Below are 15087 nucleotides of genomic sequence, written 5' to 3' on the forward strand. Positions count from 1 at the left end.
TATTTTTTTGGTGTTTTTATTTTTAATTTTATTAGATTATTTTTTGATTTTATAATTTAATTTTAAATGTTTAATTTATTTTATTAATTTTTAATTTTGTTATAAAATAAATTATATAACTTATTTTAATTTATTTAAAGAAACATGTGTGTTCAGACATTTTCACTTGTACACTGTTTTCAAAGGAATTTTTGATTATTTCTTTTTTCATTTTTTTAAATATTAAATAGTTTTAAACAGGGGTAATTTGGGAATTATATAAAAATTTGGAGGTGCAGATGAAGGGATTGGAGGTGTAAGGTGAAACCCCTACAAAATTAACCTTTTTATTAGGATACAAAATGGCATACTGAAATAAGCCCAAGTGGGCTACATTGGGAAAGGCTGATAGGGAGTTGCTCCCTCCACCCCCACACGTCTCTTCCTCCACCTCCCCAATTTTCTAAAATGCCAATTATATCCTTCTAAAATGACAATTATATCCTCAAAAGTTAAAAGGAACACTGCCTCTGGACGGATGACATCCTTCAACGGATGTCAACATCCGTTTAAGGCAAAACGGATGTCGACATCCGTTTCGCCTTAAACGGATGTTGACATCCGTTGAAGGATGTCATCCGTCCAGAGGCAGTGTTCCTTTTAACTTTTGAGGTTTCGTTTTTATTTTACTACGTTTTGCGGCTCATGCAAGGATTATAGGCTTGGATATTCAAAGGATTATTGGAAGTATGGGAAGGGTTTAGGGTTTAGAATTATAAGAAGGATTATGACTACGTACTTGGAGAGGAACCACGACAAGGACACTACACCATAAACGCACTGCACCACGTATTGCACCGAGAACAAGAGGAAGATTGCTTGATAATTCTTTTCACGATCACCAAGCTTTGCAGAAAAATATTTTACTCATACAAGGAACTACGTAGGTTATCAGTGAAATATGTTATAAATGAATAAAATTAAAAAACAATAATTTTAAAAATAAAATTTTACTGAGGGGTAAAATAGTAAAGGAAAGGTGGAGGAAGGGGCAAAAAAGTAAAGGGGAGGTGGAGGAAGAGATGTGTGGGGGTGGAGGGAGCAACTCTCAGGCTGATATAGCTTCATGGATCACGAAAGAAATAAAGAAAGGTGTATCTAAATTATGGCAATAATTTATTATATATCAGCTGTTTGATAGACATGCATGTAAAATCGAATATCTACTTTATTACTGGAATAAAAAAACCTAACAGAGAAATTATTATGAAAAGGAATAACCTTATGCCAAAGCCACACTTTTGCAATCATACATGCTTCAGGCTGCCTTATAATTGGGAAACAGAACAAGCAACCTGTTTTTAATGTTAATTCCATCATCATTTTTTACTTCACTTCAGCCTTTCCTTTCAAAAATAAATTACTTTTTTTTTAAGTTACTGGTTGCACAATAGAAGCTACTACTATAAACAATTAGCTAAATGAGTACTAAAAGAGGCTGAATATTCAATTTTCGTAGCTTTTATTAAACACCAGGTGTCTGTTCTAATTCAATTTGTAATGTTTTATTTGTCAAATTGTAACTTCAAAAATAAATAACAATAATTATATGGTATAACATAACAGGTTGAATAAATAGAATATCTTCATTGTTAGTATTTTTTTTTTCTTTACAAATATTTGACAACATTTGGTAGTTTCATCTCAAACGATCATCATTTTCTTTAATACAACGTGGCGAGAGATTGATTTTTATTGAATTTTAGAGTAAAAAACATACAAGTCAAAGTAAATATAAAGCGAATTTTGATAAATTTCAAGATATCTTTTAAGAATATGAATATAGCTTATCTGAAATATAAAGGCAATGGCTAGATAAACTTAATAGAAAAAGTAAAAATAAAAAGTGGCTAAAGAGAATATATACGATTAACATTATAAGATGATAATAGTATTAAACAAACAGAGGTAGAAAGGTGATGATGTTTTTGGTTTAAGCACTTGACTAAGTGATCGGATTCAGAATATATAGGCAAACTCATAAAGAAGCACAAAATAGGACCCGTTTGTAGCCCATTCCATATATCATGTAAGCCTTTTCAGGTGAACTACACACCAAAAGTAATAAAAATAAAAACAAAGGAAAATGCATAACATGAAATAAAGTCTTCAAAGCCTTTTTCACTTGCGTTCTGTTGTCTCTTTTTGCGTCACTATTTGATGTTGCTTCTCCACCTTCGTTATGCTTGCTTGCCATGGCCATATATGAACCTAGCATTTTCCTCTGTGTATACATGAGTTTCATTGTCCAGCCTGTCAATAGTGTCAATTTGTGTGTCAAGAACACTTCACAGGGAAACAATTGGAATTGCAAGAGAATGGAATGCAACTATTGAACTAAATTTTCCACTTACGACTTGCGAACAGTTTTGCTCAAAGTTGAGGCAGATGTGAATGTTTTCCCATCAAGATATCTGTTTTCCCCCTTAATCCTTTGTCTCATTCTCAGGTCTAGCTCTTCTGCATTCAGGTCTAATGGAGAATCTGAAGCCTGTTGTTACATTCCAAACACAAGATCTTAGCAATAATGTCCATGCCATGACACCTTAAGTTTCTAAACTGTTGTATTCGAAATCTGTCTTATGTTACATTTCTTATGATGTTCTATCCAATAGTTGAACAACCTTATACTGTGAACCTTTTCTTTTTACATCTCTTAACATAGATAACAAATAGCTAAAAACAACTTGAAATGAATTATAAGCAATATTTACCATGACCCATCCCCAAATATCAGCATAGGATGGAATGTGAGCTGAATAAGGCACAACATCTGCAGATAAAAGGAAATAAGCTTAATTTCATGCAACTGATGCGAAAAGAGCATTATATAAAACTGGGAAAATATGTTTAGAAAAATAAATCTATTCTTGTCACTTACACTTGAACACTTTCCTCAAGGTGTTGTAGATACATGAGAACACTTCTGTGTGACTAAATATTCCAGCAGGTCCTGCCTGAACAAGTACAAAAATTTAACACACAAAAGGTTAATGAACTATGTTTCTTTTGTTTATAGGTATTGACACATATATAGTGTCTCATGTGTACCTGTGTCACAAATATGCCACCTTGCTTCAGTCTAGGCTTGACAATTAACTCGTAAAAGGATTTAGTGTAGAGTTTATAACAAGGACCTCCATCAATTGGGTCTGCCAAGTCGCCAATTATCACATCATAGCTCTCATTTCTCGTTTCTAGCTCAGCTCTGTAACATGACACACAATAGCTTCGACTTAGAGGAAAATATAAGTATATATTTAACAATGACACAGCAATCACAGTACAGTATTAGATTATCAAACCTGGCATCATTGATGACGACCTCAAGTCTTTGATCGCGGAATGCTTCCTTGTTCACAACTAAGTACGATTTGCAGAAATTTACCACCTCCTGCTCCGGCAAGCACATCAGTTTTAACTAGTGAATAATTAGCTCCATGATATATAAATATACAATGAAGAGCTGGCTTTATACCAAAGAGATTTTACCTCATCTATGTCACACATTACAACTTTGTCTATGGTCTTGTGCCTCAGCAATTCTCTTGCAGTAGAACCTTCTCCTCCTCCCATAATAAAAACATTCTTTGGGCTAAACCATGGGATACAAAAAGTAAAGAAATAAATAAAAATCGTGTCTATCTCTGCATATATTAAATTGTTAGAGTGCAAAAAAGGTACTTAGGATTGTGAAGCAGAGCGGGATGGACAAGACATTCATGGTAGATAAATTCATCTGTCTCTGCACTCTGAAGTTTTCCATCAATTACCAAAGCCTGCAAAAGGGCACAAGAAAGTGGCACATATAATAAGAGGCTAGTTTAACTTAGGTTCTTGATCAATAAAGGTAAACTTTATGTTGTATAAGCTTGTGAACCTTTCCAAAGGGTTTCGTGTCCAACAAAGCAATGTCTTGGTACTGGCTAGCTCCTGTGTGCAATATACTGCAATCGCACCAAAGATAAACCAATAATTATAACACATGAATGACACGTCAAACTATTTTAAGAAGTTTTTTCTCTGTAAAAAATAAAGACAGAAAAAAATGCAGCCACATAACAAAACGAAACTCTGATGTGTAACATTAGTGCCGAACTATGAAAAAGTTAACTTATTTTCATTTGTGCGTTGTCTGCCTTTTTCATGGCCACGGGCAAAAAGAGCTTATGACTTTTAGAATCCCTTTACTTTTTTCCTAGCATGAGAAGCTGGAATCATAAAAATGTCTGATATGCACAGCCAAGAAAACTCCAGACATTAGTAGCAGACAACTTGTACTGTATTTTTGTCTCACTCAAATCAAACCCGAATAAAAAAGCTCTTCCTTCTTTTACGTTCTTGTTTTGTGGCTTTATTCCTTTTTATGAATCTTCTTAAATCATCATTAGCAAAAAGAAATAACTAAACTAAAATGAACATGAAAAAGGCCAAAAGAGCAGTCAAAACTATTTCTGTGAGAAAATAGAGACTTCAAAATGAAAAGCATAAAACGGACGAGACAGTATTTTGTTTTAATTGTTCCAAGAAGTATATGCAGAACTTCAATATGCACGATCCCGTGGAGCCAAAACTCCCATATTGAACGCTTAAGCAAAATAGTAATGAATGTATTATAAGAAGCTATTTTGTCGGATGTTCTACTATGAGTTGCTTAAGGACAAAAATAAAAGGTGGGGATAAGTATGTACCTATTGAGAGCAAAACACCATCGTAAGTCCTCTTCGATCTCTTCTTCATACCAACAACTCTTCCTGTAACCATTCAGAGAATGGCTTTGTCCATTGACTCCATTAATACTGCCATTGCTAATGCCATTTGGTAAAGCTATCTCGCCCATGATAGCTTGCAACTCAGAAGCTTAGAGGTACTGAAGGATGTATTGGAAAGAGAGCTAAAGAGAAAAGATAGCTAGAGAAGTGTTGTAGATAGGATAGGAGAATGGGAGGTGAATATAAGGAGGTGAAGATGGTAGCGAAATCAAAAGGGACAATGATTCCGGTTGGGAATGTAAAAACCAAGAAATCTAGCAAAGTGGATGTGCTCAATACATGAAAAGCGCAATATCCTCATGGGGTTTCGTAAAGTAGAATACAAATAAGCTTGGGGGGATTTCTGAAGTTGATTTGATATCATAGTCAGGCCAATATCTTTCTTACACTTACTCGTACACTGTAGCATGTGCATGCTAATAACAGTAATAACAGAAAGCCTTTGTTCTTTATGATTCAAAATATAACACTGAAAGAAGTAACACAGTAAGAAACGTTAATGACTTACATAATTAGTGTGACACACATCGAATAATGGTACAACCATAAACACTTTCTTGTGAACTTTATGGGCAGCTAAGCTAAGGAATTTCTCCGGAGTACATATATACATCATACATGGCATGCACAATTATATTTAATGATGTTATTGCTAGTTGTGACATTGGAGATTGTTTTGTTGCGTATTGTCATGTACTACTGCTACTGGTATATTAGAAAAGGGTAAAAGGTGATGATTGTGGGAGTGACAATTACCGAAAATTCTGGTAATTCTTTTTCCTTCTGAAATGTGTGCAAAATTCTTGGGTTTGTAGAGGAAGACAGAAAGAGAAGGCAGCGTGCAGTGGTAACAATCATATTTATTCTCTTTGTTGTTCCAAAAAGCTATGGAAGAGAACTACGCGTGCCTTACCATAAGTACTAATCATCACTGTCACCATCAAAGCAACCCTCCAGACTAATAAATTTATTTTCAACCCCACCATTACAAACAAAATTTAGCCACCCCTTGATGTGCAATTGGATATCTCATCTAGCAAGAGAGATTCTCAGTTTGTCCTGGAGCAAGATATTTGTTATGCACCGTAAAACATTTTTTTTTATAAACATTATTTTTATAACAGATTAAATAAGATGGTGGATATGAAAAATAAGAGACTTCTCTTACTTCAAAAAAAGTATACTCAAGTATTTCTCCCTCGTATGATCCACTTTGCGGGTCCATGAGGTTTATTGGCTGTTTTTCTGTTGATGTAAGGTTGGCATCAGCATGATGTTTCCACACATAGACATTAATGAGGACAAGGAGGGGGCGTAAGATAAGATACTGTTGCTCATGCTGGCCAACCATGCATTCAAATAAATCATCCTTGGTTGGGGGTTATGGGGGAGCTATGATGAACCGCTGTCCTCGTGTGTTCAAGTTATTATGCTGCCAAAACTTCAAAAATATACAAGTAACCCCACTGTTTTCTACTTCTCACCATCACTAAACAATGTAACTAAATACCTTTTAAAAACTAATAAATTCAAGCATGTGCTTAGCGAGATAAATAAAATACATGTAGAAAGAAAATTTGACAATTCACAAACAGATGACCACTATGTTGTGTTCTGCATCAAAGTGTTTTCTGTATCATGTTGTGACTCGTAAAATATACACTTCATATTGCAGAAAAACAGGAAGGACAAGACGCACCAATATACAATTTTATATAAAAGGCCGACAGTTTTCTTATTCTTCTTTTTTCTTATGCATGAATCTGTTGATCGAAATGGATTTTCTTTTCTTATCTTGTTGCCGAAAAGCGGGGGAAAAAATAAACCAAGCATGCATAGCTTTTTCATCAAATACTAATTACTTTGGGACCTTAGATAAGCCTAATTGGATTGATCCTAATCCAATTACAGCAGATAATAAAGTAATTGATTAAGACTGAAGGCTTTTGCTAGACTAAAAAAGAAAACAACCAAAATTTGGAAAGTTTCTTTTTCAAGTTACGTGGTAAATCAAAGAGTTCAAAATTAACGTCCACATCTTTGTAATATATTATGTGTTTTCCGCAGTCTATACTTGACATATGGTTGAAAACAATCAAACGTATCCTCTTGTCAAATTGATAGACTGTATATGAAACGATAATTTGAAAACAGAGATCAAATTGAGATTCATAAGAAATTGTTCTCATACTTAATAGAGAACTTCACAAGCAAATATACGTGGTTTTTTTAGTTGAGTATGCTTGGGACGTTATCTCCATGTCATAACTCAGTTATTTTACGACATTATTCGGCAAACAAAAAATTACTGATGCGTATAAATTTAAAGTTGTTCGTAAATTATAGATTTCTTAGGACCACCAATGTCCCAAAAATGATGAGGGAACATGCACTCTAGAAATTTCAAATTTCAAACCATTGATTTAAGAATTCTATTACCAAGTACTTTAAGAATACTTGTAAAGAAATCAATTGATAGGTGGTCTGGATCCTAGGGTCAGTGAGGTTCAACTCTCCCTTCCTCTAATCTGAACCGTGTATAAAGTTAGTACTACAATATTTAGTTACTATTTAGATCTAAAAATAAAAATTGAGATAATATAAATATTTAATATTTTGTTATATTTTATTCTAAATAAATTATATGAATATAATAAAATAGCAAATTCTTTCATACAACATATCTTTCATATTTTTCATATTTTGAAACTCTTAAAATTCTTATAAGAACTAAGACATCTCAATAGCGTTGGTAGCAATTTCTTGTTAATTTTAATATAAGTTAAAAGTTTCAACTTTAACAAAAAAGATAAAAAATAATGATAAGGTGATTTAATGATAAAGTAGAAGGGAAAAGAGATAGAAATTGTAAATTCAATGTTTTCTAGGAGATATAAAATAGTTCGATGAATTTAACAGGAAGGAGGAAAAAAAAAATTAGATTCAATTTTTCTCGCTAAATGGAGAACGTGTCAAAAGAAAACGCGAACAAAATTATTTTCTCAGGACTGATTAATATAAAATATTTTCGGAAACATCTCGTTTTGCAAGAATGAATCATTATCTATCAATTAAGAAATAAAATACTTCAAATATTATCATTGAAAAGTATATGTCGACAAGAGTAGGTACCACTTGACAACTAGTGTGATACATTTTTTTAATAGCAAAAATGCATGCAATGGGTTCTCATTAAATAGAAAGTACCACAACATTTTTTTTAATTAAAAAGTTATAATTGTAAAGTGACTTTGAGTGTCGATATATCAACACCAATTTATTATTACCTTCTCTAGAAATAAAGGCACGTCACATTATTTTAAGCTACCTTACTCCTCTTGGCCAAGTTAAAACACTGATGTTTTTTCGTATAAATGATTTTTTCCATTCATTCTCAGTGTAAAACAAATTGGATTGATCTTATTCCAATGACCTAGGACACACATATTTTTTGAAATTCACCGTGGTTAACATTGAGAGCAATAAATTGAATTGATTTAAACTTACTAAATGTATTGTATGAATATTGACGAACGGTCATTAAATATGACTGATCGATCTATTCGTCATTGGTCAATCTGGTCAAATAGTTTTCAAAGGTATTGGGCCGTAATTGGACCTACAACGCTAATCAGCTGCTTCAAATGGTATTTGGACCAACGCTTTAGTTGTTATTGGGCCAAAGGCCCAGCATAAATTAAAATAATCAAAGAATAATCAAGAATATCTGATTAAAGATATTAATCAGATTTTTAGCCAGATGTTTAAGTAAATTTGTTAATATTTTATTCTGTTTATATTTTATTGTGCTTATGTTCTTTTAAGGTCCATGAGATCACTTATAAATACAAGGTCAGGACCTAAAGCCAGTTACGTTTTACTCACACTCTACTACTCTAAAATACTCACATAGTGATAACTCTTCAATGGGTATTCAATCAAAGAGGCAAAGCTCTTTCACCACACGCCTAACTTGAGCATCAAAGTGCCTTTTGCATGTACCTCCCCCATCAAGAAGGAGATCGATCGGTCGGTGTCAAAGACCGAACGGTTAGCATCAGGAGACCGAGCGGTTGCAAGGGAGTAGGCAGCCCAGATTAAAAGAGGACAGACGATTCAAGCATTCTAGACAACCAAAGATAAGGAAGACGCGTTGGAACATATTAGTCTCTCGGTCCAATAAATTCATACAAAAACAATAAATATTATCTTGATACCTAAACATGTAAAATACAAAGGTGCATTGTATATCAGCGTCTTATCAACCCATAGTTGTAGACATGCACTGTATGCCTTTACATTATAACAAGCAAGTAAGATACCTTTGGTAGAGTAAATCTAAAACTCCCTTTTTCAATTTAACGATTGGGAAGTATCAAAAGTCAAACATTGTGATATTTGTTGCACCTCTTTTTTTCCTTTGACAATAATGACACAAACCCCACTAGTTGAAGTCGAAGGGGACCAATATGGAGGATAATGGATTTGTACGAAGTGAAACAAGAACAAGCTATTACACTAGTCAAGAAGAAAGAATATCATGAAATAAAAATTTAATCATTATCATTTTAGGATCGATTTACCTCCCAAAACAAAGTTTTTCTTAGATATTTAATGCGACTTTAGGTAATCTTTTAAAATTATATATTAATTACTAGAAATAATCCAAATATGAATATAAGTTTCATAGATATAAATGACAAAGTTAAATAGTTTTTAAGAATATTTTATTAAAAGTTGTATATTGTTTCATGTAAGTTGAACTAAAATCATATTTATATAATTTTTATGTAATTTTGCTGTGATGAATTGTTTGAAAATAAAATCATAATGAGTTAGATAATATTCTCAAATAACAAATGAAACTAAGAAGTTTTCAATTATACATGATGAATAAAAGTGTACCGGTGACAAATTAATAGTGTTACATGCATTATGTTAAAAATTCAAGTGTGAATCCAAATCTCACATTGGATAGAAATGAGAATGAGAAAGTAGAGTATTATATGAAGGTGAAAAACCCATTAAAACACTACTTTAAAGTTTTAGATAAAAAAGATAAAAAATTGTGTCAATCCCTTATATGATTGGGTCCTATCTCATTACTGTTGTCCCATTACCATGAACAGTCGGTAACAAAAATATTACCACATAAACTCATGCACTACACTAAATCATCATGATGTAAATTTCCCATTAGTTTATGCTAGGCAATGAGTAATCTTTTATTCTTGTTTATACATTGTATCAATATCTATACTTCATAACTAATTTATATCATATACTTACTACTTGGTATTAATTTATTATAGTTTATAACATCTAAAATTCGGACTATTTAATTTTGCCCATTAGGTGAACTCGATTTACTTAATTTAAAATAAAAATTTCACTTTTTTAATTTTATTTTTTTCTTCAATCTTCTTTTTTATAATATGAAAATTAAAATGAAATTCTAAATTATTGAAATAGTAGTGAAAAAAAAAACATTATTATTGGTATGCTTATAATGACCATTTCATGTTTCAGAAATTACGTTCTTAAAATTACGTTACAAAAATGTTGTTCCAGAAATTTTGTTCAGTAAATTTCATTCCAAAATGTTGTTTCGGAAATTCTGAAAACCTTTTGGAATATATAATTTGAAAATAACTTTTTTCCGAAGACAAGGTGTTCATTTCAAAAGTTTGATGGGTGCACAAAGAAATTGGGGAGGTGCAGAAAGTAAAATAATAATGTTTATTTCTTAATACAATTGACATTTTTAAGTAAGACCAATTTTTAGCAGCAAATGTGGGTGTTCTTTTTGCATGAGTGAGGGCCCAATAGATATTGTCAATAATTGGTAGGTTTTTTATGAAGCTCCATACGTTTCAACTTGCACCCTAAAGTTGTGAAATAATTTATTTGCCCTTATTTTCTTCCTCTTCCACTAGTGCACCTGTCTCGTTCCTTCTTTCTTCACCACCGCACCCTTCTCTCTCCATATTTCACCTTCTCCTCTAGCCACTTTTTCTTTTCCTTGCAATGCATTTCTTTCTCCTCTCATTTTGTTTTTGTTACTCTTGTTAAAACTCACCAGCTAATCATTCTAGCCGAATAGAATTTAAAAAAAAATTTGAACACAAATCACTAAAAATCTGACTCACATATATTAAATTTACAATGACTTTTACGATGAGTTAGGTTGATTAACTAACTCACCTATACACTTTAAATTATATTAAAAAATAAAACTCTTAAACCTAAGTTATCTTATCTTGTGAATTTATTTATTTAAAACTATAATATCATAAGTAAAAACATTTATTTGATGTTAGATAATAATTTGTTTTATATTTTTGTGTTTTTAGATTATATTTGGAGTTTAACATAATTTTGGATAGTATTATATTTTTTTATTTTAGATTATATTGTATTTTTTTTATTGTATATTAAGTTTAACATAATTTTGAATTATATTTGTATTCAACTTTATTTATATTTTAATTAGAAAATTTTTGTTAATTTTGTTTGGACTAAAAAAAATATATAGTCAAGTGAATCAACGAGTAACCTCTTTAACTCATAATCTCTCGAGTTGAATTTAAATATTTTTTATACTCACTAATAAGTGGGTGAAATTGAGTTAATTCATTCAATAATTAATTCATAATGAATCAAATCATTGGATCTACTTTCATTTTGACAACACTCACCCTTTAATTTCTTTATATTATTAAAATATATTTTTAAGCTGTATGATTAAAAAATTAATTTTTATTTTATATTTTAGAATGTATATTGTAAAATACAAAATCTACATTTTAAATTATACCTTCTGAAATATAAAATTTGTATTTTAAATTGTATATTTTGAAACTCAAAATGAAAATCTAAACCGAAGAGTACTAAATTATAATTAGATATATGTATTTGTTTAAATGTTAATAAAATATTTTATCCTAACTTAGAGAAAAATATTATTACTAAATCATTGTATTTTTTTTTTAAGAAATTAAATATACAGTAACGTCCCAATCAAATCAATATTTTTAGTTACAAAAAATTATACTAGATGCTATTACAGGTAAAAGACATTTTAAAATTTCCCAGGAACAAGTCATTATAACGACAATTAAAAATATCAAAATATAAAGCTAACATATTATAATTATTGCTTATGAAATCCTTCGGTACTTGATCATGACACATGAATACACTTAAAACTTATTTGCCCTGTTAAAATGTCTTATTTTTAACCTACATTTTAAATTATTTTCTATATATATTTGCCAAATTTTAGTTGAAAGAATATAGAATGAATTCTAAATTTGAAGGATAAATTTTTTTTATTTTTTATTTTAAATTTTAAATTAAAATATTAAAATATTTATATATTTAAAAATATATCTTTTTTATTAATAATTTTTTTTAACTAAAATTTGATATATTTTAAAAAATTATTTAAATTAACAAACTCATATATATATATATATATATATATATATATATATATATATATATATATATATATATATATATATATATATATATATATATATAAAGGATTAATACAACGTTCAATTCAAAATTTTGTTATAATAGATTTTTAAAGTTTCTTCTTTATATTCCTTTTATTAAAGTTTAGAATTATGCTAGAATTCTTAAAAATTATATATTCACTTATATTAAAATTTAGAATTACGCTGGAATCCCTAAAATTTATAATAGAATAAATTAATAATATTATTATAAGTTTTGTTTATCATTATCAACATAAACAAAAATATTAATATTTAAATTATTTTTAATTTAATATTTATTCTTTATATGATTTTATTTAAATATTGTATTATAATTTTTATTAATGTATGAAAAAAAATTCAATTTACATTTGAAATATTTTTAAACTTGAATATTTAATTTTGTATAATTTTTTTAAAATATTTTTTAATTTATTAATTTTATTAAAAATTAATAAATTAATAAATAATTTGGTTGTCATAAAATTTTATTTATCTATAAGTATATAATATTTTATATAATTATTTCACTTTATTTTAATGTTATTTAGTATTCTAATTTGGAACACATGTAATTATAATTATTTTTTAAATATTTGACATTACAAAAAGAAAATATTAATATTAAATATTTAATAATATTATGTTTTTATTATAATTATAATTTTAATAAAATTTAATTAATTGATATGATATGGGTACATGTATACCCTGAGATGAAAATGTGATAAGAATTTTTTACCCATATTTAGTAGATATTTAGATAGATACGTAGGAAAAATATAACTCTACCTAACATCATGATTTGACGTGCCGAAAAAAAACAATATAACTCACCTAAACATCATAAAAAATGTCAAACATTAAGTCATTAAAAAAAGATTTTTAAAACAAATAAATGTGAATAACTTTTTATTAGTATTGTTATATTAAACCTATTAATCTCATATATTAATTACTTTTTTCTTATTAAACATGTTACTTTACATAAAAATGTTAAACCTAATAAATTTATATATAAAATAAGTAAACCTTGGCAAAAGACCTATTTATCTTTCTTTTATTCTCTTTTTACTTTTAAGATATTTTTTCATATGAAAAAACTCTACATTCTGTTTTCTACTAGTATTTTAACTTGGAGTCTGGTTAAATTAAGAAACGATCATATAAATTAATTTAATTTTTCATTGAAATGTGATTTATTTAATTATATTTTTCTAAAATTTTAAACTTTTAAGAAATATAAAATTAGTTTGATAGTAAAGTTGAAAGCGAGAAAGAAGCTGTGAATTTAACTTCTTCCACTAGATATAAAGTTACAAGTAGATTTTAGGAAAAAAATACAATTGATGAATTATGTATACATGAATGTATATTTAGAGTTTAGTTAAAATAAATTTCTGGTGGGGTTTTAATAATTTTTGTTTACTTTTGTTCAAGAAAAAGAGAAAAATATGAATCTTGTTCAAACAAAGTTGTGTCACTAGAGCACATTTTTAAATTCTATGTGTTTAAATAAACACTTGTTTTTAACAAAGATATCATTGTTTTATTAAGTGTCCAAATCATTTATATTAAATTTTTAGGTGGAAAGAAGTTCAAAGACAATTTACTATATATTTGAAACACGACATATTTCTATATATGAAAAATCTTAAACTTATAACTTATGTAAAACAAAAATTATATAAGCTTAAAATGAATTAAGTACTAATGTCTAATCATACACACTTAACACACATCTTTAAAAATGTATTTTATATATATATATATATATATATATATATATATATATATATATATATATATATATATATATATATATATGGCTAAATATGTTTTTATCTCTTAATTTTCAATAAAAATTAAAATTAATTTATTTTGAAATTTTGATCAAATTTAATCCCTCAATTTTAGAAATGTGTAAATTTACTTATTTTAACCAAATTTTGTTAGATTAAAATAACTTTCATGATAGCAATTGAGTTATTCATACTGTTTGACATGGTTTTTCTTACATATTAATCAGAAAACACATTTAAAACCTTAAATAACAAAATTTGATTAAAAGATATATTAATTACAATTTAATTAAAAGTTAAGAAACAAAAATATATTCAAATATATATATATATATATATATATATATTAAATAATGTCATAAATTTTTTAGATTTCAATTATACTAAAACTATATATAAAGATATAAAAAGATAAATATATATAATTATAATTATATTTACTTCAATAGTTTACTTTTTATTTATGCATAAACATATATCACACACATTTTAAAATATAAATATAAATTAAAACATTTTAATTTATTTTCCTTTTTAAACAAACACGTGTCTATTATCTTATTGACATACTAATAACTATATATTTACATGTATGTATGAAGTGTGTAGTTTAGTAAACCCATGTTAAAAGACTTTAAAACACTATTTTTATAAATTTCTCTTTATCAACTTTTTGAGTAATTAATATAGTTTTTTTTATTACTAATGTTTATGATATTTAATTATATAACTATTAATACTTATATATTACTATATTATTTATTGTGGTGATTATTATAATCATAATAATATATAAATAAAGGACATTTCCTTTTTTGGTGTCCATTTTTTTTTCTATTTTTTTCTTTTAAGCTATTGTTTTATTGAAATTTAATTAATTTATTAAAGTTAACATTTTTTTTCAAATTTAACTATTTTTCTAAATTAAGTAAAAACAGTCAGCTACTAAACAAGTAAAAATAATTTATA

General features: G+C 28.1%; 1 protein-coding gene across 1 annotated transcript; it reads right to left on the reverse strand.

Moving 5' to 3' along the window:
• Positions 1–2020: 2020 nt before the first annotated feature.
• On the reverse strand, positions 2021–5329 carry LOC108325202 (thermospermine synthase ACAULIS5). The gene is made up of 10 exons (XM_017558225.2): positions 4731–5329; positions 3920–3986; positions 3724–3818; positions 3532–3634; positions 3345–3433; positions 3091–3247; positions 2921–2996; positions 2754–2812; positions 2394–2530; positions 2021–2292 (listed from the first exon to the last, which is right to left on the reverse strand). The coding sequence occupies exons 1-10, from the start codon at positions 4877–4879 to the stop codon at positions 2220–2222; spliced, it is 1005 nt and encodes a 334-aa protein (XP_017413714.1). The 5' UTR covers positions 4880–5329; the 3' UTR covers positions 2021–2219.
• Between the last annotated feature and the right edge of the window lie 9758 nt (positions 5330–15087).

This window comes from Vigna angularis, chromosome 3, assembly GCF_016808095.1.
Source record: "Vigna angularis cultivar LongXiaoDou No.4 chromosome 3, ASM1680809v1, whole genome shotgun sequence".
In the NCBI taxonomy this organism is placed as follows: domain Eukaryota; kingdom Viridiplantae; phylum Streptophyta; class Magnoliopsida; order Fabales; family Fabaceae; genus Vigna; species Vigna angularis.